This window comes from Phyllostomus discolor, chromosome 6 (genome assembly GCF_004126475.2).
Source record: "Phyllostomus discolor isolate MPI-MPIP mPhyDis1 chromosome 6, mPhyDis1.pri.v3, whole genome shotgun sequence".
In the NCBI taxonomy this organism is placed as follows: Eukaryota; Metazoa; Chordata; class Mammalia; order Chiroptera; family Phyllostomidae; genus Phyllostomus; species Phyllostomus discolor.
In genome coordinates, this window is record NC_040908.2 from 85,927,046 (window position 1) to 85,954,202 (window position 27,157).

The 27,157-nt window shown below is 39.3% G+C and overlaps 2 protein-coding genes across 6 annotated transcripts in view; both read right to left on the reverse strand.

Annotated features, from left to right (window-relative positions):
- DLAT (dihydrolipoamide S-acetyltransferase) overlaps window positions 1-529 on the reverse strand; it is a 30,352-nt gene extending 29,823 nt beyond the window's left edge. For both annotated transcript variants that reach the window (XM_028514377.2, XM_036028571.1), the window contains exon 1: window positions 138-529. In XM_028514377.2, the coding sequence (XP_028370178.1) occupies window positions 138-416 (279 nt within the window). In that variant the 5' untranslated portion in view covers window positions 417-529. The remainder of the gene's footprint in view (window positions 1-137) is intronic.
- Window positions 530-3,085: 2,556 nt separating this feature from the next.
- The window catches only part of DIXDC1 (DIX domain containing 1), a 71,641-nt gene continuing 47,569 nt past the window's right edge, over window positions 3,086-27,157 (reverse strand). The window contains exons 3-16 of one of the 4 annotated variants that reach the window (XM_028514485.2): window positions 25,542-25,690; window positions 22,630-22,719; window positions 21,311-21,364; window positions 19,693-19,743; window positions 17,542-17,646; window positions 17,088-17,141; window positions 16,531-16,623; window positions 16,380-16,451; window positions 15,571-15,660; window positions 15,057-15,218; window positions 14,510-14,576; window positions 8,142-8,247; window positions 7,087-7,195; window positions 3,086-6,067 (exon numbers count right to left, since the gene is read on the reverse strand). In XM_028514485.2, the coding sequence (XP_028370286.1) occupies window positions 5,987-6,067; window positions 7,087-7,195; window positions 8,142-8,247; window positions 14,510-14,576; window positions 15,057-15,218; window positions 15,571-15,660; window positions 16,380-16,451; window positions 16,531-16,623; window positions 17,088-17,141; window positions 17,542-17,646; window positions 19,693-19,743; window positions 21,311-21,364; window positions 22,630-22,719; window positions 25,542-25,690 (1,283 nt within the window). In that variant the 3' untranslated portion in view covers window positions 3,086-5,986. Of the gene's footprint in view, window positions 6,068-7,086; window positions 7,196-8,141; window positions 8,248-14,509; window positions 14,577-15,056; window positions 15,219-15,570; window positions 15,661-16,379; window positions 16,452-16,530; window positions 16,624-17,087; window positions 17,142-17,541; window positions 17,647-19,650; window positions 19,744-21,310; window positions 21,365-22,629; window positions 22,720-25,541; window positions 25,691-27,157 lie in introns of all 4 variants that reach the window. The other 3 variants (XM_036028568.1, XM_028514484.2, XM_036028569.1) reach the window with 3 other exon arrangements.

A 27,157-nucleotide genomic window follows, 5' to 3' on the forward strand; every position in this document is an offset into this window, starting at 1 on the left:
CTGCGCAGTGGAAAAGAGTCAATGACATATACTGATAGGGGGATGGAGAACCACTGAGGCCTGTGAGGGAATACCCAAGGCGAAGAAGACGACCCTGAAGGACAAAGGGTCCTGAGAAGTACAGGTCTGGGGCTCACCTTCTGATGCGGGGGAAGACTATACCAGCGGCGGCCAGGCGCTCCCAAAAGCTGCAGCAGAAAGCGATTCCGTGGTATGGCCCACAAGCCGGGACGCCAGCCGCAGAGTACCCGGCCTCTACAATACCCAGTGGTCGCGCTGTTGCAACGAGCCGGAGCTGGACCAGCCCGCGGGGCCACGCACAGAACTCCCGGTTCCTCCCATAAGGCGGTCCGCAGAGCCCGGAATCCTGCCCTGGGAGCCGCAGTCTGGGCCCGTCGCGTACAAACGCGCCACATAGTAACACTGCCCCCAACACCCCCAAACCAACGCCGTCTCCGGAGTGACCTCTCCAAGAGCAGTGCGGTGTTGCCGTCAACCAAGGCACGCAGCCGCACGTCGTCGTAAAACAGGCTCCAAATATTAGCCCCACCCCTCTTCTCTCACCAGAGGTTCATTTAACGACACTCCTTCGGGGCGGTTTGACGGGGGTGGGTGGTTCAAAGTGGGTGAAGACAGTTACTTTGGAATCTCGGAGCGGGAGAATTGAGGCGGAGCCACCGCAGGCTCAAATTTGGGAGAAACCAGACCTCGAGAGGAGCGGAAGGCGGTGGAGTCTTGGGAGCTCTCCGCGCAGTGCGAGGTCCAAGCGAGGTGAAGGGCACGCCCTGAAGGTAGAGGCCTAAAAAGGCGGGGAGGGCCCAGCTAACCCGCTGAGTGGTGCGAAAAGGTGGGCCGAGGGGAGTGACCAAATTCTGAAGTGAAGCCGTGGGACCGCTGGGTGCTTGAGAGCCTTAAGCCAAGGGGCGAGGTTTGGAACGCTTGAGGAGAGAGGTGGGAGCTGGGTCCGCCTGAGGGCTAGTCTGAGAGTTCCCGGGTGCGTGCTTGGCCTTGACTGACCCTGCCGGGATGTCCCGCTCTGCGCAGGCGGTTAGAGATTTAATTTCAGGTTTGTAGCCCAACGGGAAACCAGAATGAACAGGTTTTCCAGCCAAATGGTGTCAGGGGACAACTGGAAGATATATTCCGACATCCAGGTGTACTGTAGCAGGATTATGCCTATTCCCTATATGAAGATACAAGTTTCAAAAGAGATTTGCGTTTCTGAAAAACCATAAAATCCCTTTAAGTCGCATAAAGCTTTGTTATGCTTGAAATGTATTGTCCTAAAACTGAACTATAAACCCGTAGAGCAGGAGGCATGTCTATATTGTTCTTCCATGTCTCCTAGAATTTAGTATTCTAGTATCTGGTAAGTAGTGGAGGCTGAATACATGTCCTTTTAATTAGAAATTTTTTACAACATTCGTTAGGTACACTTTACTGTCGGGATGTCATCCTATAATTAGAAAATATCTCATTTCTGAGCTGAGGATGACATTTGATTAGCAGGAAGCTAGTGCTGAATTTGTATCTTAAATCCCCAGTGTGCAGATGGTCAGAGAATGCCAAGAACAACAAATAGGAGGAAAATGTAACATTTGAAAAATATGTTCAGCCTTGCTAGTGATTTAATATTTGGAAAATTAAAACAGCCAGGAGGTACTATTTCACACCTAAATTAGAAACTTTAAAGTCTAAAAACTCAGTTATTAATGAGATTGCAGAGACAGAGATTATCTCATTTGGGGGCACTAAATACTGGTTGTTTTAGCGATGCAATTTACTAAGAAATAATTTTTTTAAAAGTTTATATCCCCCTATCCCCAAATCCTACTCTGGTTTCCTTGAGACATTTAAAACAACGAACTAAAGCTTTTGGTATTTTTGTAACAGAAAAAACACAGGAAATGATAAAAAATGAGGAAAAGATTTAGCATGCACAGCTGCCTAACAATAATATGCAGGTGGTACATTTGAGAAATATAAAATTTCCAGATTAAATGGAAAGGCACATGTGAAATAATATTAAGTAAAGCAATTATATTGTTAAATTACATAAAACTACTTACAAATAACAATTGGAAGAATCAGTGGAAGAATAATTGTGATTAGTGAAAGGGCTTATGACTTTATAAACTATAAAAATGTAATGATTTTGAATTGCCTAAAATATCTACTTACACTGCTTTTGAATTTAATAACTGGACCTAAATTAGCCTTTGTAGAAGATGATCTTCAGTTTGCTGTTAACCTTACTTAGGTAGGCTTGCTTAAAACTTTTGTAGTTTTCAGTGTATAGCAACTCTGCATTTTGAATATACTTTTGACAGGAGTAGCTAGCTCATAGGAAGGCACAGGTGAAAACAGTCCAGGGATGATGACAGCTTGACCCCAGAGGTAGGCTAGTATTCTAATGTTCATCAAATCACTCCTAAGAGAATAGACCTGAACTCTCTTAAACAGATTGGATAAAGGAATTTAAGAAAAAGGAAGGTAAAAACTAACAGGGTTTGCACTCCTAAGTTCTTATTAGTTTGCATATTTATGTATAGTATCAAAATAAGGGCTAAATCAATGGATTTTATTTGATAAACTATTTTGTGCTTACATTAGAAATACCGATAGAAAATATCTGTAGCAATAAAGTAGTCCTTATCTCCACTTTCCAAACAATGAATAAACATGCTACCAGGGAGACCACTGGAGGAAATTTACTTTCACTAAGTGTAAATTGCTTTATTGATTAATTTCAGTTGATAAACACAAGTGAAAATGATTAATAGTATTTAGTTTGAAAACTCCATTTTATTCGTAGTGTTTTTTAATTAATTCACAGATCTGGTATATACAGGCAATGAAAACTGGTTACCACTTTGATAATCAGAAGCCTCTGGTATAACACAGTCTATGAAAACATTGTGAAACTGAGGGAATACATATTAATCTCTTTAAAAGTAATGGTTGCAAACATCCATGTTTCTAAGAAAATATAACTTTACATATATATTTTACGCAAGCTATACCTCTTACATAAATTCAGACAATAGGAGTGTGCAATCATAATGTTTATTTTATAGAAAAAAACTATTATGACTTAAATGCTTTTACGTGATTACAGTCCTCTTGGATTGGATATAGATTATATTTCCCCCAATTTATAACCATCCTGGTCAAAAAGAGCTGAAAAGTTGGTCAGTAAGTAGGACTGCCATTTCCAAGTAAGTTTAACCTAAATTCTTTAGGTACAAATTGGAAAGTGTTCCAATTCCAGCTAATTTAGGGAATGGAGTAAGTACATACAGCATTGAGTTTTTAAATGAAGGCCTTTAAAGGAATTGAGCTTTCTACTAAATTAGTTTTTATAAGAGGGTTTTTTTTTTTATCAGGTTTTGGAGATTATTTTATGTCTCTAAACATTCTAGTTCCTTAGTTTTCTCAAAGAAAGAGAACTTCAGCAGTAGCAGGATGGACTGTCCCACACAAAAGCCACTAGTGAACAATACTCTGAATAAATCAATAGGCCTCTTAAGAGTGCAGCCACAGGGTGTCCAATAGGAGACTATTCAAACCAGGATGAATCAATGCACACTCCTCCCCAGGTTTCTCTGTCTTTAGAAACTGGGATGATTACCAACACATTTTATACAAGAATTACTGGAGTGACATCCTGTAATGGGGGTGCTTAGTTATTACTGCTGGCATGTGAAATTAATGAGCTCAAGGGAAAGAACTATTTCATTTTCTTCCCGGAATTCAACTTCAGCTTTCTGTGGAGGCACTAAGGCCATGCAGCTCCTTTCCCAAAGGATGTAGAGATAAAAGACAGTAAGGTAGAGGACTTTGATATTTTTCTCTCATTTAATTTTCTCTTAAAAGGTAAATTCTATATGATGGTAAGAATGCTTGCTGAAAGAAAATTGACAAGTACAAACTATCAAGAGACAGACAACATAAATTATACTGGAAATACAAGAATGAATTTGGCTTGATAATCCTCATGCTATCTTATACCAAAACACAGAATCATGCAACAGACAAATTAGTGACATGAGGACTTTTCCTCCAAGCTTCCTGGGAAAAACAAACTGAGAATAAACTGTTTTCTTCCGTTTGTTTTCATAATGAATTATTCTTGCTTTTGCCTGACTTTCACAAACTTTTGCAGTCATTTCTGATAAGAAATCATTCTTAATAGAAGAAGGTGACCAGGTAAACTTACATGAAAGACGTCAGGTGTCTTTTTAGCTCCTGTCTGCTAGAGGAGCATTCAAATAGATTATGTAAAACTACCTCCACAATTAAAATGGCAGGTAAAACTGGAAGAGGAGTTAATTATCATTAGTATGCTTGTAATAAAATAAAGCTTATTCTGAAACCATAAGGGCTGATAAGAAGAGAAGAGCCTGTATAAAAGCTACTGGGTTTCTCCAGAAAATGGACACTGTATACAGAATGTGAGAATATATAGAACTCACACTCAAGTTATAAAAATAGACATGGTTCTCAGACAAAAAGCAAATGAGTATAAAAGAATTCTCCGAACATGGATAATTTTAAAAAGACATTTATATAAAACAACAAAATGTCATCTCAGAGCTCCAACAAGTAGTCTGCTGAAATGGCTGAAAAGGATAGATAAGTAGAGACAGACAGGTCAAGAACCCAGAAATGATCTGTCTGACTCTTCTGGTTGGCAGTGTATATTGGTGGTCACAGGCAGACTGCTTTTAGGGGGCAAAAAATTTCTCTCTATATATAAAATGGCTGGTTGGTTGATAGTTTTTGATGAATGAATGAGAAAACCCAAGTTATTAAATAACCCCTAGAAATTAGCAATTTTCTGTTAGCTTCTATATTTGATAATGTTGCACTTGAGAAAGGACTCTAGGTTTTTTCACCCAGAATTAACCCTGCCATTTACAACTCATGCTCCATGCCCCATGGTTTCTATTGTGTCTTAAAGGATCAACCTAGACTAAATGTGTAACAGAAAATAACTCTGGCCTTGAAATGAAGATTCATAGACCAGTAACTCATGCTCAATACTTCATAAACCAAAATACTGAAATTATTAAAAGTCTGTCTCCTTTTGACTACAAAGGAGATGCCATGGGCTAAACAAAGTCATGAGAAAAAGAAAGTCAAGAAAATATGGGTAGCAGCACCTTTCCATACCCGCCTGAATTTTTAAGGAGACTTTTACTCCTTATTTCTTTCAAATACAAAGTTCATCAGATGAAAGGGAAAAAAATGGCTCTAAAGTTGAAGAGTCCCCAGAGAAAACTAGCAGTACATGGAGTATGCCCTCTGTGGGCTAAAAGACAAACAGCAGAACCAGTTAAGACACAAGAAGCAGCCCAAGGTCTTAATTATGGTTTTGGCATAATATAGCACAACATGGGCAGCCCTTTTTCATCTAAACAATTCAGCACCATCCATGTCCAGTCCAGAAGATTCCTAAGGAGTGGCTTTCATCTTTGGTACCACCCCATGAGTTATTCTTGGTTTGTAATCGCTTCAAAGAAGCAAAAAAGCTGGTATCTTTGCCTTGTCTATGAGTACAATTGCTGGGACTCTGATTACTGCAACCACTGAGGCCAATTAAAATAACACTAACACATAGGAGTGATGCATCCAATTCCCAGGTTCCAGACAATAGCAGCCATGCCCCTACAGGAGCAAAATCATCCATCCCTATTGGTTAAGGCCTTCGGTTTGTTGTCCTCAGAGTAGAATAAAACATTGTGTTCCCATGGACAAGGAACTCCAGATGAATTCATGGTCTACATTTGGACAGGGATTTTCAGTACCACATACACCAGGCACAGAAACAGGACTGGCCTTTGGCTGTCACATTTGTAGAAGTTTCTATATTGGCAGCACAAACTAGAAACTTCTTAGTGTATTCTACTTTTAGTCCTCTTCCTGAGTGAAACAGCCAGGGAGTGCCAAGTTCCACAAGCCCCAATCTAATTAATACTCAGCATTAATTCTCTCCATGGTCTTCTTCCACCCAGGCTACAATTTTTCCTTCCCATCCAGGGATGGCATCATCATCATGGAAAACCTAGAGAAAGAAAAAAAACCATATAGAAAAAAATAACAGGAAGATAGAGAGTCTCACTAAACAATTGCTGCTGATAAAAATAAGACCACAAACATAAAGGATAAGAAAGTATAGAGGAAAGCTGTGTTAGAGAGTTAGAGTCTATGTTCCTTTGGTTTTGTCCCTAAAGTTATAACTGATAAAAATTTTATATATACACACATACACATTTACATACTCTTAGTTCCACATCTCTGAAATGGTAAGAGCATATGTAACACCACTTTGCTCACAGAGATATATAAAAATGAATAAATTGCTAACAGAGCACTTTAGACTTAGGAGAAGGCAGTAATATAAACATGAGAACAGGGAAAATCTTGGTCCTGGGCATTGTAAAGAAAGGTTAGAAAGACCTTAACATGTTTTCATGCAGTTCTATTTATTCATCCATTCAGTCATTTGCTAAGCCACTAATGAAAGAGAATTATTAAAACATTTCAGTGAGGAACTCTTTGCAAAATAAAATATTAGCTTTTCCAACTCTTTCCAATCTATAACCATAATGAGAGCACTTACAATATGCCATAACCCAGAAGCACATGACTTTCCAGAAGTTCTTCATTGTTATTATCCAAGAAACTACCACCACAATATACAGTTCCACATTCATGCTTATTGATTTTGTGCTACGTAGAACATTTTCTAAGATTTAGCTACAGATGGGAAAGGAAACCTAAAGTCAAGCTTTTGTTCATATGAAGGTCCTTTATTTTTCCTAACAAACTTTTCCCTTTTTAATATGAACATTCTATACAAGTTTGGTCAAAATGATTAAGTCCTTGAACTAAGGAAGCTATCAGCTTCTTGGGCCACTCCCTGCCCTTCTTAGCCTAGAGTAATCAGACTGTTGTGAGGCCCTGGGAAGCTGCTCTAACCTGGTTAGGGAACTCAGGTACCTCTGGGAACTAGTCCTTGAGTAAGAGGCTTTGGCGTTTGGGAACCAATAATACCACCCAGATTCCCCAAGGATACTGTACCTCCTCTTTGACAGTGCCAAACTCAGGATCCAGTGCTTTGAAGTGATACCGGTGATTCCCATCCCGGTCAATAGCTGCTTTAAAATCCTTCAGTGTCACCTCCCCCAACCTTCAACAAACAGAGAGCTCTAAAGTAGACTTTATCAATAGGTTGGAAAGAAGGTGTTAGCTTTAATTCCAGGCACTTGCCCAAGTCTCTTGAGGCAGAAATAGCATGGCCTTGTTAGGTCACTGCCCCTGATAACCCAGATGATTATAAAACAGCAGAGCTGAGGGAGCCAGTCACCATTAGGAAATAAAAAAACATTACATATGAGGTGATCTGAGAATTTAAAATAACATTTATTCAGCCAAATCACTGTTTTTTCCCCTCTGAAAATCAGACATAAGGTCTCTGAAATCTGACTTGTTGAACCAATATGTCTAAATTCTCTTGATTTCCTTTGCAACCACATTTTATTTCTCTAGGCTGGTAGAATTAAGTCAAGTATCACCATCTTTATCCACCTAGCTTCAGAAAGCTCCCTTCTAACCCAGACCAAGTAAGCAGCCTCTCTCAGAAAGGAAATCTTATCACCATTCTCAATAGTTGGTTCCACAGTTTAAATACATTATTTCAGTGCCATTTACCTTTGAAGGAAGTAGATTAGCCCAGTAATGTAAAGGTTTTTAACATGAATTCTCAATAGCTTACTTGTAGTGATCAAATAGTAACAAAGATCAATGGGCAGTAGCCCTGGAGTGCCAAACTGCAATCCATGGCTATCAGCAGGAGTTATTTTGAGCACTTAAAAAACTATTTTTCCTAAGTTGAAGCATATTTGCATATCAGGATTGGAAGCATTATTGTTGTGTCTGTACCTAGCAGCAGCAGATCATGACCTATCCTTTGTAATTCCACTGGTAAAGCTGAAACTAGAATCTCCACCTCCCGTCTGTTTCTCACTACACCATACAGCTTCTCAGCACCTCTTAGCTGGTTAGACAGATGAGCAGTAAGGAATGATTCTGCCTTCCTGTCCATTTTAAAAGAGAAATAGATCCAAGAACCTTACCTCTTTGGTATATTGACCATGAAAGGTGTAAGTGACCGGTCAGTGAAATAGAGCACTTTAGTGCAGGTGCTGCTGACAGTTGGAGAGCTCTGTGAGTGAGGCAACTCTGCAATCACAGGGAGACTCTGTGGTCAGAACATTCAGCTTGCTCACAACCACACATCATTTCCAGTTATTCAAAATGTCCCTGGAGGATGAAGCTGGCTGAGATCACAGTACAGCTTTCACATCCTTGCCAAATACCAAGTCCATAGGGTATGACCCACGAGAAGTTACCCCTGGGACCACAAAAACAAAAAGGTCTAATGACATGGACACTAGTACAAGGACCATCATTTCTTACCCATTCCACGTATTTCAAGCAGGGGAAAAAGTGGTCAGAGAAATCCAGCAACATTTCAGCTAAGGTAGAAGTGGACACATAACAGGAGCTGCAGACACTGCCAATGTTTAAATTTCAGAGGTCTATGGTAGAGAATGCTCATGCAATTCATGAAAAGAGAAATGAATAGGAACAAGAACCATAGGAGTGAAGTAACCTTAACAACTCAGATGCCAAGGGGGCTTCATGCTTCTAGATATAACATACAAGAGCTGCCTAATCCCTTAGCTACAGAAGCTCTGTATGTGTTGGTCACGGTTTCTAACTCAGGTCTCTTGATCCACATCTTGTCTCTACTCTTTATATAGGTACTTACGGAAATTTTTTATTAGTGAGTACTTTGGTTATGACTACGAGAATAGGAGAAAAGACCAATCAGAAACTTTTATCATAATGACCAAAAAAAATTAAAGTTTCATTAAAGTCTGTCCTACAAGTCCATCTACAAATATTTCCTTCTTAACTTTTTGTAGACATTGATCCCAATCAAACTGGCAGCCACAGAAGAACACTTCTAGGAAGAGGTTTAATACAAAGGTGTATGAGAGATGAATTAATAAAGGAAGAAAGACTAGGGAACAGTCTCTGCATAGCAGTCACAGTTTTCAGAATTTTTATTCAAAGGATGCCAATTATTGAAACCTACATGCCATGCTGCTCCTTTGACTCCAGCATCTAAAACAGTGAGTGCCTGGCACACAGTGGCTGTTTAATAAAATAAAATGTTCACTTTAATCATTAAATTTTATTATTAATTCATTCATGCAATGAACGTTTATTGTACACTTACTATGTGCTAGATTTTGAGAATGTAAAATCAACCACATGTGGTCTCTGACCTCAAAGAGTTTCCAGTCCAGTATGACAGTTACAGATATAAATAATTACAATACACTAAAATCAGATTTTTGCAAACTACACAGGAAGACTTAAGATAGAGTGGTTAATACCACCTGGAAGAGGTCAGAAGGCCCCACAGTTGAAGAATCCCTAAATAGCACTTAAAAAAATAATCATACAGAGAAGTTGGAAAGGGCATTCCAAGAGGGAAGATACATGTAAATGCATGAAATGTGATTGGTATTTATGACACTAAAAGTTAACTAGTAAGGCTGGAGCGCAAGGAATACATTGGGAAGTTGTGGAAGATGAAGATAATAGAATAGGGAGGGGACAGATTACAAAGACTCTGCCAGCCTAAGACATTTAGACACTAGTCTTAAGCTCTGGGGAGATACTAAAAGGAAATGGTACAATCAGACTGGCATTTTAGAAAGGCTAATCAAGCAGCAAAATAAAGTATGAGTTGGATGAGAAAAACTCTGGAAACCAGTAATCCCATTAACAGGAAATAAAAAGAATTTGAGGCTAGACTTCTAGTCAAGACAGCCATATAGGTAAACTCAGCTAGCCTCATCACACACACAACCACATAAAAATTACAACTAAACCACAGAACAACTATCATTTGGAGCCATCAGAAATTGACCTGAATGAAAGTTCTACAACTATGGAATTAAAGAAACCACTTTGAGACTGGTAGGAGGAGCAGAGATGCAGAAGGGGCTGGTCCCATACCCATATGCAGCAGATAAAAATTGGAAGAGATATCTAAGGAGAGAAGGGTCCCAGCCACACCAGGCCCCCCCCAGCCCAGGCCTCCAGTGCCAGGAAGATAAGTCTCCACAACTTCTGGCTGTAAAAACCAGCAGGGATTAAGGCTGTGGAAGACAGAAACTACTGGAATCCAAAGCAGTTCCTCTTAAAGGGCCCATGCTCAGACTTACCTGGACTCACTCCCTTTGAGCTCCAGTGCCAAGGTAGCAGATTGAAAGGCATCAGAGAGACATATGGAAGAACTGAATTGTCCAGCCTCAGGGCAAAAGCCTGGGGGAGGGCACCTTTCTCCCAGACATACACACTGGCCATTGTTCCTTTTCTGAGCCCTCCCGCCACAGAGCCAGCAGGCAGATGCCACATCTGAAACTCCATCATCCTGTCTAGCACTATTTGCCCCGTCCTGGTCATTCCCTGACTCCCTGCCCCACCCGACTTTCAGGCTCACCCAAGCTGTTTCCAGTGGCTTTTCCATATGAAAGGCCTATCTTGGCCCATGCTTCAGGTTTTCCTAAATTCTCTTGAACAAGCAACATCTGGCTTCAGTGAACCCCATACTCTCACTAAGTTGTCCCAGTCCCAGCACTAGCAGCGGCTGGCCTTGGTTCACAGCTTGGCCTCTATTGGGCACCTCACAGCCCAGCGCAAGGAGCAGCCATCTGTAGATCACTTTGTAGCTAATGCTGTGCAACCCCAGACAGAACACAGTGGTGGCTGACCTTGGACATGCCCACAGCAATCAAAGCTCAACTATAAGAGGAAGGTGTATACAGCCCACACACCATGAGTACCTAGACTGGATAATAAGGGAGGCTGTGTCCCTAGACACTACATGACACCTATTACATTAAGCTACTCTATCAAGCCTGGGAAATGTAGTAGCCCTACCTAATACATAGAAACAAACACAGGGAGGCTACCAAGAAACAGTACCCAAATGAAAGAAGAGAACAAAACTCCAGAAAAAGAACTAAACAAAAATGGAGAAAAGCAATCTATCAGATGCAAAGTTCAAAACACTGGTTATAAGAATGCTCAAGGAACTTAGTGAGGACCTCAACGGCATAAAAAATGACCAGTCAGAAATGAAGGATATACTAATTGAAATAAAGAACAAGTTACAGGGAATCAACAGTAGAGTAAATAAAGCCCAGAATCAAATCAGCATTTTGGAACATAAGGAAGCAAAAAACAACCAATCAGAACAGCAAGAAGGAAAAAAGAATCAGAAAAAAGAAAAAAGCAATGATAGTGTAAGGAGTCTCTGGGACAACTTCAAGTACACCAACATTCACATCATATAATGTGCTGGAAAGAGAAGAAATTGGAAACCTATTTGAAAAAATAATGACAAAAAATTTCCTAACTTGGTGAAGGAAATAGACATACAAGTCCAGGAAGTGCAGCGAGTTCCAAACAAGATTAACCCAAAGAGACCCACTCTAAGACACAAAAATTCCAAATTAAACACAAAGAGAGAATCTTAAAAATAGCAAGAGAAAATAGTTAGTTACCTATAAGGGAGCCCCTATAAGCCTGTGAGCTGATTTCTCTAAAGAAAACTTTGCAGGCTGGAAGGAATTGGCAAGAAATATTCAAAGTAAGATGAAAAGCAAGGACCTATAACCAAGATTATTCTACCCAGAAGAGCTATCATTTACAATAGAATGACAGATAAAGAGCTTCCCAGGCAAGAGAAAGCTAAAGAAGTTTATCATCACCAAACCAGTATTACATAAAATGTTAAAGGGTCTTTTAAAACATCAAAAATATGAATAATAAAATGGCAATAAATACATAACAACAACTGAATCTAAAAACCAAAATAAACAAGCAAAAGAGAAACAGAATCATAGACACAGAGAATGTTTTGATGGTTTCCAGATGGGAGGAGGTTCAGGGGGATGGATGAAAAATGTGAAGGGATTAAGAAGTACAAATTGGTAGTTACAGAATAGTCATGTGGATGTAAAGTACAGCATAAGGAATAGAGTATCAAAAAAACATGTATGCAGGAACCCATGAACATGGACAACAGTATGGGGATTGCGTGAGGGACTGGGGGGCTAGGTGGAGGAGGACAAAGGGGAAAAATTTGGGCCAACTATAATAGCATAAACAATAAAATATAGTTTTTAAAAAATCTGAAATCTGCTTGGCTGGCGTAGCTCAGTGGATTGAGCATAGGCTGTGAACCAAAGCATCTCAGGTTCAATTCCCAGTCAGGGCACATGCCTGGGTTGCAGGCCACAGCCCCCAGCAACCACACATGTTTCTCTCTCTCTCTCTCTTTCTCCCTCCCTTCCCTCTCTAAAAATAAATAAATAAAATCTTAAAAAAAAAAACAAAACAACTACATGCATTACTTTCTTTAGCTAAAGGAACTATTTTTTTTTTAAAAATCTGAAATCTGAAAGACTGGAGACCTTTCCTCTTTTCCAATGTATTTAATGCTATGAATTTCCCTCTAAGCTCTAAACACTGCTTTGGCTACATTTCATGAATTTTTATATAGTTTTCATTTTTTTATTCAATTCAAAATATTATATAATTTCCTGTATGTAGTCCTCTTTGACCCATAGGTTATTTAGAAGTATATTGTTCAATTCCAAATACTTGAGGATTCTCCAGATATTTTTCTGTTATTGATCTCTAGTAATGGTCAGAGGACACTTTATATAATTTCAATGTTTTTAACTTTGTTGAGCTTTGTTTCCTGGTCAAAACACAGGCTATCTCAGTGAATGTTCCAAATGTACTTTAAAAGAATATGTACTCCACTGTCACTGGATGAAATGTTCCCTAAATGTCAATTAAAGAGTTGATTGGTAGTATTTTCCAGGTTTTCTGTATCTTTATTTGATAGTCTCTTCACTAGTACTATGGATCACTGCAAAAAGAACATTAAAGTCTCCAGCTGCAAAAACTTTCTATCTTACTTCATGTATTTTGAAGTTGTATATTATAGACACACACAGGAGTGTTATGTCTTCTTGGTAAATTTGATCTCTTTATCATTTTATTAGGTCTGTATACCTATAAACATTCCTCATCTATTTTATCTGATACTAATATAACCACACCTTTTGATGAGGGATGTTTCCATGATATGTCTTTTTCCATCCTTTTCCTTTTAACCTACTTATATCTAAAATGAGTATCTTATGAACAAATTATAGTTGAATCTTATTTTTTCATCCAACTTGACAATCTCTAGTCTTTTATATTTGTATGTACTTATATATTTGATTAGGCAACAATAAAGTCAGAATAGATATGACAAAAAGAACACTAAGTGGAGTAACTTGGTACAAGTCCAACTATTGGCTTTAGTAGTAAATGGGAAGTAAGGATGAAAAAAGGACAAAAGTAGACTATTCTTCAAGCAGTTTGATGTGGAAAAATAAGATGAAGTCAGTAGTTAGATGGCTAGCAAGTTACACAAGTTTTTATATTTTCTGCTGAGAGACATTTTAGCTAATTTGTGAATATGGGTATTAGATTAACACCCTAGTTTACAAGGAGCTGTGAATTTATTTATAGTATTCTGGATAAGTACTTAATATACACAAAACAATTTTTCCAGGGGAGGAGTTTATTTATTACACTTTTAAAAAAGAATTTCCAAATATTTAGACATCTTCACTGGCAGTTTATAAAAAAAGGAGTAAAATAAATAGCATTTCAAGAAAACAGAAATGACTTTCAAAACAATGCTGGAAAAAAATAATTTTGGTACTAACAAACTTTATTTGAATTTTATTAAACCAGAAGGTAAGATAGAGTAAAAAGAAATTATCAATCAGAGTAGATTTCTGACATGTTGGAATGAACAGGGAGACAAATACAATGAGTAGGCATAGAGAAGGTTAAACACTTTCTGGCCATGACCACTAGAAGGCACAATGATTTGGCAGGCCATAAACTGAATGACCTAAGCACTCAAAGTTTATCCCCAAAGAAAAGGAAAGGAAAATCCCCAAAGAAATTAAATGTCTTTCCCCTAAGAAGAACTGGAAATTTGCTGTGTTATTTGAGTTGTAGGATGATTTGTGTGTACTTTTGTTGTTTTATATTTTGTTTTGTTTGGTGTAATGTTTTGAGCTTGTATATGTCCCAAAGATATCTTAGCCTCTCTGAGTCAACATGGTTAAATAAATGGTACTTGGCGTGATAGAAGTGATAATGATAGTATCTTCATATTCTTAGAAATAACTCAATTGTAGTGTTGCTACAGAAACAACATATTATTAAGAGTGAAGCACTACAAGAAAATCCTATCTGCAAAATATTTAGTAGCAATGAAAAATACTAACTTTCTGATCTAATATGCTAGGAGACCTTACTGAGAGCAACAGTGGGCACTTACTTGAATTAGGGGGCGAGGACTCCTGGTATTCACTACCTGCTTGAGCTCTGGGTGACCTGCCCCGAACCTGGAGAGCCAAAAATCACAAGAGTTATGATCAAAGGGAGAACTTAACCAAGAAATTTAAATTTTAAAAAGTGTACCTAAAATATACTCTCTCTATCACATTTTCTTCCAGTATATAAAATTGGATACATTATAAAGGGCTTTCTAGTTTTCAATGCATTTCCCATGTCTTTCCTTATCTAATGTGAGGTCATTTGAGAAGAAGGTCAAAGAGAATAAACATTAAAGAGAAACCTGTGGTCAAGCACCACAATTCCTTAGACAGTTAAACAGTTGCTGGGAGTAAGAGTTATCATGAACTCTCTCCCTGATTGTCATACCATGATGAAGAGTCAGCTCTGCTCAGAGGAAATCCAAAGGAAAAAGCAACTGTAACCTCTAGCAGAGTCTCATCTTTTAGCGCTGCCTTCATCTAAATTAAAATTGATAAAATCAACCTTCGGGAACTTGCTTAAGAGAAGCACCACAGAAGGAGGATTACCCTTCTCTCTTGTTTCTTCTGTGTCTCCATGACATGCAGGCGCTCCATGAGGCTGGAGATGCCCTGCTCCAAGCTGTCAATGGTGTGGTGCTGAGGGTCATGGCCACTGAAACTATTGCGCAGGCTGCGGAGGGCATCTCGAACAAGCTGCAGGTCGCTGGTCTAGAGGCAAAAGTGAGGTGCTGCTGGCATGGTGCAGTGTCATATAATTAACTATATCTCAATCACTGGACTTAAGAAGACACAAGGGAAAGGTTTTCAGGATGTTTTATTTTTGAGGGAGGTGTGAACTATAAGAAATTTTCCTCCACATAAGTGGGCCTACTGTTTTCCCACTAATTCTTAATTTTGGTTAACAAGTAGCTCACATCTTTACATACCCAACAGATTCAAGAACTGGAGAACTGGAATATAAAAGAATTAGGGACTATCACCTAGTCCACTGGTGACAGCTAAGGCACTCTTCTGGTTTTAGCTTAAGTGGCAGTACTGTACTCAAATCTTAAGAACCTACCCCTCTGTGAGTGATTGAAGCAGCTCCTTTTCCTGCCACTGGAGGGAGAAAACCATTGCTTTGAAAGTTGTGACTGTTGTAGTTGGTCACCTATAGCAGCAAGAAGAAATTATATTTATATTATGAGAAAATTCCAAACCAAGATGTGTTGTCTCATTTTTCTTCTTTACATTTATCACTTCCTAACATAGTTTAATTATGTATTTGTTTCATGTCTCCTTCTATTACAACGTAAACCTCATGAGTGCAGCTCTTTTTTTTCCCCTTTGGTTTCCGCTCTATCCCGTCTTGAAACTTGGTAGGAACTGCTGAATGTAGAATGAACAAAACAAAATCTCAGCCCACAGGCCCCCGACCCAGCTTCTGCCTATTCACTGGAGGGCCTAAGAATGCTGTTCAGCACCTCCAGCCTTTGCTTCAATAATTTAAAAAAAAAAACAAGTACAATGACTAACATTTCTCGAGCCTCATTCTGTGCTGGGTAGGTCTACCAGGACTGTGTTTAGTTATTTACCTGGATTATCTTATGTATTCTTCATAATGGTGGGGAGGGCCACAATTTTTTCCATTTTCCAGGTAAGCTTTATTTCTAAGGTTTAGAAGCTAAGCCAATTAAGATCACACAACGGTCAAAGGTGGTAAAGACAGAATCTAAAACCAGATTTTCTTACCCTGGAATCTGTATTCATAACACCCTCAGCAAAGAGCCTCCTAACAAACCAACCTATGACCTTGTTTCAGCCTTGAGTCAGAAACTGAATTTCCCTCTTTGCCCTTGTAAGTGTGTGAGATCCCGAGTTACGGGTTACCTCATCTGCCTCTCTTTTCATACAGTGAGCCAAAAGGACATCTTTGTGTTCTAGCTCCCGCTCTAGATCCACCTGCAAACCAGATACTAAATCAGAAAAGGATTTCTTCAGGCCACGGGGCAAGAAAGTCAGTGGCTGGAAATATTCCCACCTGCTGGTTACTGGCCTCAGAGAGTTTCTGGAGTGCTTCTTCCAACTTTGTTTGATGCTGCTGAAGGAGGCGATCCTTCTGCCCCAGCTCTTTCTACAATAGAGAGACAGCTTTCCGATTTGTGGCAAAGCCAAACACATCAAACACTTCACCTTTTGTGATGCAATTTCCATCTCAGGAAAGTACAGCCTTGGAGGAATGGTCCTTTCCTTAAACTACACCCAGAAGACATCATACACTATAGCAGCTTTGCACAGCACAAAGGATTCTTGGAAGAGTAAGGAGAAGGTGAACTACTGTTTGTAGAGGGACCACGACATGCTATCCATGCTAGATATAAAGGTTAAGACAGAACTGAAGTTTCTACATTCCTAGTTCTGTGCTCCTTCTCCTAGCCATGCCCTCTGTTTTTAGGGTTAGTGAATCAAGGGAACGGAGAAAAGAATTTCCTCGCTGAAAGCAAGGATGAGAGCACTTAAGTGCTCTTTGAACAATAACTGTGGACTGCTCATAAAAGGTCAGATGGAAAACATTTCCAAACTAATGTTCATTCTTACTTTATATTCTCCCAAGAGTTGGTTCCTCTCATCTAGCTTCCTCTGCAGATCCACCTGCAAGGACAAGAAAGAACTGGCATGGAGGTACTATCTGCCAACACCAGCAGGAACGAGCTCCACAGTAACCAGAGTTCATGTCTGAAACACAGAGATGGCATGGCTATGATAAAAACACACAGCTTCTCTCCATGTCTTTAATCAGATAGACTGTAGAACCACAATATAACCTCAGTGTCTCAGTGTCCTCAAAGTTGAAGGGCTCAAGGCCAGTGAGTTGTAGGCTTTCCTGTGGCAACAGAGACAAATCTGACAGGGAATAAAATAACTGCAGACACTGAAAGCAGACAACCTGAAATTAAGAGGTTAGGATAGCAGATCTAACAAGAAAGACTTCATGCAGTATCCTCTTTTGCTACTGGGGCCCAATGAGGTCAGAGTTATTCATTTAACTCACATTCTGGTTGTGAAGCTCATCTTTGTCCATATTTGCCCTCAGTAGTTCTTGTTTGAGTTGAAGAACAGATGTGTCCTGCTGAGTCAACCTCTGCTGCAAGGCATCCTAGTGAAAAAAGCATACTAATTATAGTGGTCCCAATTAATCAATCAGCCAGTTATTACTAAAAGTTATTAAACCCCTCACTACATATCCAGGACAGTAGTATATAAAGGGAAATCCCATCCACTGTCCTAACCAAGCTGAATATAACCTGATTTTTCCTTCCCCTACTACTCACCACTACCCTCTACTTCATTCCTGACAGCATGATGTCCTAGATAAAGGTTTTGGGAATCAAACAGACTTACATTCACATTACAAGTCCACTACTTACTTTCATGACAGTGACCTTGGACAATGCACTCCCCTTCCTCCCACCCTGACTTTCTCAGCTGTACCCTGGGCATATAAATAATCTATCTCTCTGCCAACTCCTTATTTCCTAGAGGGCTCAGACCTATTTCTGTCTGCCACCCTATTCATATAAATCCCTGAAGTCACTCCCATTCTGCCTTCCAGAGCCCTGTGCCTCTCAGGACCTTCCATACCTAATCTGGACCAGGACTGGGAATATATTTCCATGCTCCTAACTGTTCTTGGACTAATGGCTCCTCTTCTCAGTATCCTAGAATCTTACCAACTTTAGGCTATCTTTCTCTCAGCTTGGACCCTCTTGGTTCCTACCACGCTTAAGAAAAGTGGGTTATACATACTAACTTAAAAGGGTCAGCAGCAACACATTCCTCCAACCACAGTGACTTCAAATGGAACTATGGACTGGAGCTGCATTCCAGTATATTTACCCTGACTTTTCTTTTTTAAGGTTGCAGAGAAATGGTGCAAGCTCTGGAGAATGTGGGAGTCCCTTCTTAAATATATGCTGTCTGCCATGACAGTACACGGCAAAGGCAATCTAAGAAGTCCTTCGCACCAGCAGTTCAGAGGGAGATTTCCCAAACTGTGCTCCATGGGAGAAAAAGTGCTTCTGTGGTTAATAATTCTGAACTTTTAAAGGCCAACTTCTTTATGAGAAACCTCCTCATATCCTTTATTATGTTACTGTTCACTGTAACTCTTCAACTTGGTAGGGCATCTCTCAAACGTATTTGACCATGGAATACATTTGTTTTCTGAAGTAGGACTAAGGCTACAGAATTTACTCCAAAAAATGCTGCTGAGTTATATTCTAGTTTAGCTCCTGAATGGCAGTGTAGGAAAGAGGGGGAAAGCAGCATCCAAAGCCCTACCTTTTCCACTTCTAGGTATTTTATACAGCAGATACACTCCTACTTGGGTGACATAACATATACTCAAGGTTATTAGTTATTATATATTCAAGGCTATTAGATATTGGTATTTGTAATAGCAAAAGATTAGGAATAACCTAAAAGATCATCAATAGGAAATGGAGTAAATAATCATATACACATATATCAGCCAACTATGCAGCCATAAAAGGGGTGAGGAAGGTCTTCATGTACTCAAATAATATGATCTCCAAAATAAATTACTACATGAAAGAAAGCAATGTGTCAAGCTTTATCTATTGTATAGTATTATTTGGTGGGAAATTATATACATACATATTTATTGATAATGGATAAGCTGCCTCCAGGAAACAGAACTAGGTGATAGGAGGCACAGGGCCAGAAGTCAGACTTTTCAAGGATTGTCCTTGTGTACCTTTTAAACTTTAAACATTTGAATATTATTAAGTACTCAAAACTAAGTATATTACAGTATTTTAAGATGATATTCTTCTTTAGAACTGATGAAAACTGAAAAAGAAACTGAAACTGAAAAAAAAATTGTTTTTACATATGAAACAAAGTAGCACAGAGGGAAGTGATAGCACCAGGAGACATAACTCCCAAAAATCAGCTGTAGTAAGAGACATATATCCTTATAATCCTTACATAATCTTTAACATTTCTCATTTTCATCCACAAAGCCCTCCCTTTACTAATAGCACAGAGCCTGTTAAAGGTCCTACCAAAGGTATACAAGAAAAGACTATAGGACCCATCTAGCCTCCTAGCATCCACTCTCACCAGTAGACTACTTTACCTTGTAGAGTTTATTTAAAGAGTTACATGTCTTCCTTTTTACCTTTATCCCCTGTAAGTTTCTGGCTTCTTGTTTACATTTCAGCAAGTCCTTCTGCAAACCAAATATAATTAGGTCAGATGGTAGCATCTGGGCTGCTTCAGAAGCATTTCCTTGTTCTGTCAGTAGGAACACAAAATGCAGATAGCCATTCCATGAAAAATTAACCCTCTGCTGAGACAGAGAGCAGGTCTTGCCCAGTAAACAGTACAGGCTGACCCATAGAAACAAGAATAGGACCGATTCCACTCTACCCTGTGGCATCCAGGCTCCAATGGCCAGGTAGAAAAGAGTCTTGCCAAGAAAGAAGATATCACTCATTCCCAAAGGCTCTCATTCTTGTATTTAGCAATCTTCACCAACAAAAAAACTTAATCATAATCTGAATCCTTCTCACTGAAACATGTAGTCATATCATAATATGCCCACCCCAATGTCTTAAATGATTTTCTCAGTTTTTAATGTTCAGCAAAGTGTTAGACCACTTCTGATTCTCTATGAGGGTATTATTCTTTATGGACCAAACAGAAACACATTTGACCCCATAATGAAAAACTAAGTAATAAACCCTCCTTTACAACAGAGTAAATACACATATACGATTGTCACTAGGAAAAAGATTTTAGGAGAGGGACACCCATAACTTGGACTCCTCTCGCTTCTCTTATTGTATCACATTAAGAGTTTTGAATTAACATATATAAAATGGAGTTTAAACTGGACTCTACAGGTGGGCTCTAAAGTTATTCCAATTAAAATTCAAGTCAGTGACCCTAGCTGGTGTGGCTCAGTGGACTGAGTGCCAGCCTGTTAACTAAAGGGTCGCCAGTTTGATTCCTAGTCAGGACTAGGGTTGCCTGGGTTGTGGTCCAGATCCCCAGTAGAGGGTACCCAAGGGGCAACCACACATTATGTTTCTCTCCCTTTCTCCTTCCTATCTGCTTTCTAAAAATAAATAAATACAATCTTCTTTTAAAAATTTAAAAATTCAAGTCAGTGAGTGTATGTGCACTCATGCATATTTCTGGGGAGAAGGCTAATTACTTTAGTCATATACTTATAACTCCAAAAAAATTTAAGACCCACTGACCTAAAAGAATTCTCGGGAATATTCTGTAAAAAAGATACTGGACTATCTTTAATAATATTGCATCGTATATTTGAAAGTTGCTAAGAGAGTAGATCTTAAAAGATCTCATCATAAGAAAAAAACTGTAGCTATGTGTAGATTCTAGTTAACTAAACACTGTGCTGATCACTTTGATATATACAGCATGAATAAATTCTTTATCTGAAATTAATGTGTTATTGTCAATTACAAAAAAAAGACCATATTGGTAATAGATCCAGTTTTTATTTTTAATTAAAAAATAAAAATAATGAAACATTTCAAACATACAGAAAGGTATAACCAATAATAATACAGATCCCCATTACTCACCTCCAAGATTAAAAAGATGTTACCTTTTTGTAATCTTTCAGTTAAAGGTATATACCAATACAGATACAGCTAGAGTCACAGGTCTACATCCCTTCCCCTCTCCCTATTGCTCTCCTGAAGTTTGTCTGTAACATTCTCATAATTTTTTTCAAAGGGTAAAATGTACATGTCCTGACATACCTTTAGGTCCTGATTCTCTTCCATACTCTGATCCAGACGACTTTGGATTATAATCTGAATATAAGGCAAAAAGAGATGGTTATGTGATGTATGGTGTGAAATTCAGAGGTCATTCATTTCATCAAATATTTATTGAACACTTACTAGATGCTAGCTCTGTACTGTGGATACAAAGAAGAGTAGTAAAAACAGTTCCTGGCCTCTAGTGGAAGCATATATGCTCAGGGCAATGAAAGTAGATAAATCTGGATAAAATTCAGAGAGAGTAAATATGTGTTGGGTGCAGGAGGTTGGGCAAGGGGAAAGAGAAATAGCAAGGGATGAAGTTAGAAAAATAGGGGCCACATGAAAAGCCATTGAGGGCAATGGGGAGTCAATGAAAAGTTTTAGGCAAACAGATGACAAAATGAAGTTATTAGCCATACAGGTAAATTATTCTTGCTGTTTTATAGAAAATGAATGAGAGGATAACAGGAGCAGAATCAGGAAAGCCAGTAGAAGGTCACTAGAATATTTGGCTAAAGGCCTGAATTAAGGTAGTGACTGTGAGAATGGAGAAAACTGAATGAAGATATTTTTAAAAGGTCAACAGACAAAACTTAGTGACTGACTGGACGTAGAGGGAAGAGTCAGAAAGGATTCAAGGATGATATTTAGGTTTCTGTTTGGGGTATTTGGCTAGATGAATAGTGATTTAAAAAACAGAATCCAAAAGTTTTGGTGATAGGAAGAGAAGGGAGAGAAAAGCTGTTTAATTTAGGATTCATTGAAATAGGGATGCTTATGGGATACACAAGTGGAGGTAATCAACAGGCAATTACATGCTGCACATATAAATCCAGACCACCACAGAGAGAGCTGTGCTAGAGATAAACATTTGAGAGGCAACATCTGAGTCAGGTGGGAAGTGAATGAAGCCATGGAGGCAACTATCATCCAGGTGAATGTGTTAAATGGAAGACAGCCTGGGGTGGAACCCTGAGAAGCACCAACATTTAAGGCACAGGCAGCAAGAGGGACCTGACTGTAAACTCCATGAGAATAGGGTCTTAGGCCTATTTTGTTATTAGCATATCTCCAGCTCTTTGAAACAGTGACTGGTATAGAGTCGGCACTCAATAAATGTTTGGTGACTAAATGAATGAAAGGAAGAAAAAGGGAAAGGAAAAGTACTCAAAAATATAATAGAAAAACCAGGAGAGTTAGAGTTAGGGTAAAGAGCATTTCAAGAAGGTGCAGGCAACAGGGTCAAATGCTAAAAACAAATCAAGTAAATTAACCAGATTATTTGGTGTCCAGTCACAAAAGAAGGAGCTCACCAGTTGTTCCTCGGGATTGACTCCTGGCTCACAGAGGGCCAAGGGCCTCTCCTGTTCATCTTCAGGTAAGGACCCATTGAGCAGTAAGGCCTAAAAAACCACAAAGGCACAAAGAAACTTAACTACCATCACAGAACTGAGTCTAGGGTTCGGCTTGGTAGGCTCATCCCATATTCAAATTATAACTGTACTTCCTCTAGAAACTTCCTTGGTAATTTTTTATCCTGATCCTTAGATATGTCCAATTGCTCATCTTGGGTCTGTCTATCTGGAGTTCCCTTGGTTGGGCCATACTCTAGGTCTCTGGAAGCACCTGAATCCTCTGCTCCAAGACTCCTTGGCCCCAGAAAACAATGTAAAATAAACATTTCTTTCTGAAGCAGCATTTTAAACTGAATTTTGCCAGCTGGAAAGTGATCTAAAAACTGTAGAATTTTCTAGCATACAAAAGTTTATTATAATGAATTATTTAGAATACATTTAGAGCACTGACTTGGGTTTGTTTTAGTAATTCTGCATTTTTAGTCCCTAAGGCAACCTGGATAGAACAAAAAGGAAAATATACTTGCAGAAAGACATGGGAATTCATTTCCATTCTCCACATCAGGTTTTGTTTTCATTAGAATATGGAGGGTGGGGCAGATTTACCCTGAAAAGCTAAGGAAGCTCAAACCCCAGGGCCATCTCCTGTGTACAGCCTTCCCAAGGTCCTATATCTAATATTGTATGCATAATCTGTACAGCATTCTATTTTTTTAAAATCCTCATCTGAGGACAAGTTTATTGACTTTAGAGAGGAAAAGAGAGAGAGAAGGAGAGAAAGTGAGACAGAGAGAGAGAGAAACATCAACCAGTTGCCTACCAAATGCTCCCTGACCAGCCATTGAACTCACAACCTAGGTATGTGCTTTAACTAAGAATCAACCTTTTCATGCACAAAAGGTTGCACAGGATGATGCTCCAACCAACTGAACCACCCAGCCAGGGCATGTAACCTTGTTCTTAAAGATGGCTCCCTAAATTGTGTACTTTTGGACTCATAAAACTTGGATCTACCCATGCAGGTAGGTATTATGAGATCTATTGGCTGAAAGAAAGATTTAAAAATGTGTCCTCATTTTACATCACAAATTTTTCTCAATCCAATCAAAAGAGTTACAGAGGTTAAATGATGTTTCAATAAATCTAACACAAATTATATCACAAATGTTAGTATATAAAAAACCCAACCACTGGTTGGTCTACCAAGCAATAATTAATAATAAAAGCTTACTAAATCAAATTAATTTGGTTTTCCCATGGAGTTGTGGCAAGAGGTATAGACAAGTGCAAGAAGCCACAGAGCTGCAAGGGAGCTAATGGAGAGCAACATCACAGAAATATTGACCTTAATGGCAAAGTGTTCGGTGGGCTCTAACTAAAGCCTACTAATAAGTCAGAAATCCAGGATGTGGCATGCAATTTTTTCATCACTGAAAGAGTTAAGAAGCCCAGTGGATGCTGTGAGCCCCATTGTATTCTATAATGGAACTGAATTCTCATTGTGATCATGTGGCTATGAATTAAAACTCTTCTGTGTGCAGAGAATATTAGTATGCTAACTTTCTGCCTATCAATTCTCTTTGTTTTCTGTTTAACCTGCTGTCGTATTTCTCCCAGACTGAGAAATGCAAACCAAACTGAAGGCCAGACTAATGAGTATCTATGTTCATATAATGAAATCATTTTGGGAAAAATCTGGTTGGGTGTAAACCTAAAGTTTTCCAATCATAGGAAAATGCCACCTCCCACCCCACCCCACCCCCCCAAAAAAACACAACCCACCTCCAAACCATTCCATTAATTAAACCATTCCTTAATAGAGTGGCAGAAAAGAGATCTAAAAGGCAGACATTTTAAAAGTACAGAGAAAATGGGGGAGGAGGAGGGAGTTGGGGAAGAAATCAACAACTCTCCTTGGAGGAATGTTTACTGCCTAAATAGCCCTTCTCAGTTCCTGGGGTGTACATTATGCAAATTGTTTTACCACCGGCACCAATCTCTTTTTTCTTTAGGGACCTTTTGTGTCCCCACCCAGTTGCTGGCTGGCTGGGAGCATGCTCTCCACCTGCTGGCTGCCAGAGCCACTCACATAATGTGGGCTTTGTTTACGAGTCCATAAATATTTGACAATTCAGAAGCAGTGCGGTTCCCAGCACAAACAGAAAGGAATATTCCTAGCCAATTTCAGGGTCATCAACACACTATAAGGGCTCCCTCAAATAGAGACAAACACACAAAGACAGAGGGTTGGGGGATCATTTCAGGGTAGAAACTAAGTCAAGTGGGTCAGCTGGCCTGTGGGAGAGATTTCCTGAGCTGGCACCGAAGGTATAGTAAAAACTGGAGGGCTTTGTTGCTCAAAGAAAACCTCTTCTACCTGGTCATGAAACCTTGGCATCCACTTGCAAATGCATTAAGAAGTGAGCTAAATCCCTCTGATTCAGAGACCTATGGCATTACTGGCTCTTGTACCCTTCCTGCTGAAGAATTATTAGGAGACAACCTCAGACTCTTCAGAGTGCCATTATTTAGTAAAAAACAGCAATTGCAAATCGGTAGCTGCAGAGAGGGGAAGAACCCATGGATAAGCAGAGCCAGAATAAGGGTTTAGTAGGGCTCAATGCTGGCTTCCAGGCTCACAGAATTCCTAACAGTTGTTTTGTAAACAAGAGTCCATAATGTCCATAACGTGAGTACTGTACTCACATAAAAAGAATTTTATGCTTTGTGTAATATGCCCTCTATCTAAACTCCCTAATCAATTCTGACCTCACACAAAACTGAGTCAGCTTATTTTCAATTGAGACCAGTGATGTAAGAATAATAATCAAACTGGTACACCGAAAACAAACAACAAGGGAAAGAGGTACCTGTAATCCTGATATCATTTTCTTGGCTTCCTCCATTTCTTTTTCTAAATGTTCTTGTTGTTCCAACAGCTGTTCTTCCCATGAAGTCTCCAGACAGATTGTGGGGCTACCTGGTCTCCAGTCTCTGGATAATGGAGAGTCTGTCTCCTCTATAAAATGAAAGAAAGAAGTACAGTTCATGGTGAAGAAAAGTGAGTTTCCGGTAGAAAGCATTCACAGTCCTCTGCTTTCACAGGTTCAGGTCAGCCTCCTCCTGAACCTGTCCTCAGTGCACTACTGGACTCTCCACCAGGTGGGGTTGTGAGACATAAAGAATTGGCTATGAACTCAGACCCAGGCTCATCGGAGCAACACTAATTCTGTTGGGAAAATATATCCTCTTTAGAACATTTAGGAAGCAATAAGACCTCCCCTTTGGGGGTCTTGGTACACATAGATTTGACTATTAATTCTCTGGGACTAGCATTCTCCGAGCTTGATTCTGCCAAATACAAAGAGGGGTGCTGTCAGATGCAATGAAAACAAAATTCCTATTGGTTGCTCTGGAGCTTCAGAGGAGAGACCTCAACTCAATATTCCTTTGACTATTCCATCATAACTGATCTCCTGTCACATATAACATTGTGTGACTCACACAGGAAACAAACCAGTAAAAGTGTATTTGTACTAATTGTTTAATTTCTCTCTCTCTGGTTTTGTTTTATTTTCCTACCTTTGTAATCTCTTTGCTCTGATTTCATTCATAAAAATGAATATAGTGAGTCTGTTCCCTCTGGCAATGTTGTTGTAAGATTAAATGAGGTAACTTATGTGCAGGGCCACGTGGTGCCCTGCCCAGAGCAAGCACTCTACTGAGTGAAAGCATTTACTAATGCTTTCCTTCTCCCTCTCTGGGGTCCCAAGAGTATCTGATTGAGTAACATGACTTATTCTTTGATACCAATGCCAGGGCGAGAGGAAAACTGGAATAATGGAGAATTTAATTCCGGTTTTTCTTCTTAGGGTTTTGGTTTCATTGTATTTCTAATAGGTTAATGAAACTATCTAAATCACATGTTTTACTCTACGGCCATACCACCCTGAATGTGCCTGATCTCGTCTAAATCACATGTTTTGCCTCTACCATGTTTCCCTCTACATTTATGTAAGTAAAAACAGAGCTACTTAAACAGAGGGAGAAGTCTCAATACAGGGAACTCCTTGGGGTCCTTTCTGTAGCCCTCATACCAAGCCTGATGTAGACCTGCTCTGTACTATATGTTCGCATGGATACACCAGCTCCTACTCTATATTCCTGGCCCCAATTTAAGTTAGGGAAGTAGTGAAATTATTTGTGTAACACAGAAATAATGAAAACAATTTACTTGAGTTAGGCTTCTGACTGTTCCAAAGTCATTTCCTAACTCACAGGCAGCTGGCTGAGGAATAGCCTGTCTATACTGCTGTAAGATTTTTGACAGCTAGAACGCTGGAAGTGACATTCTCTAAGAGGATAACTACATTAATTGGCTCTAAAGCATTACAGCCCTCTACAGCTAAACCTGTATGCACAGACTACAGGAAGTTTAAAAGTAGACAGTCAGTATCCCCCAACTCTTCAAGCTGAGGGCTATTCC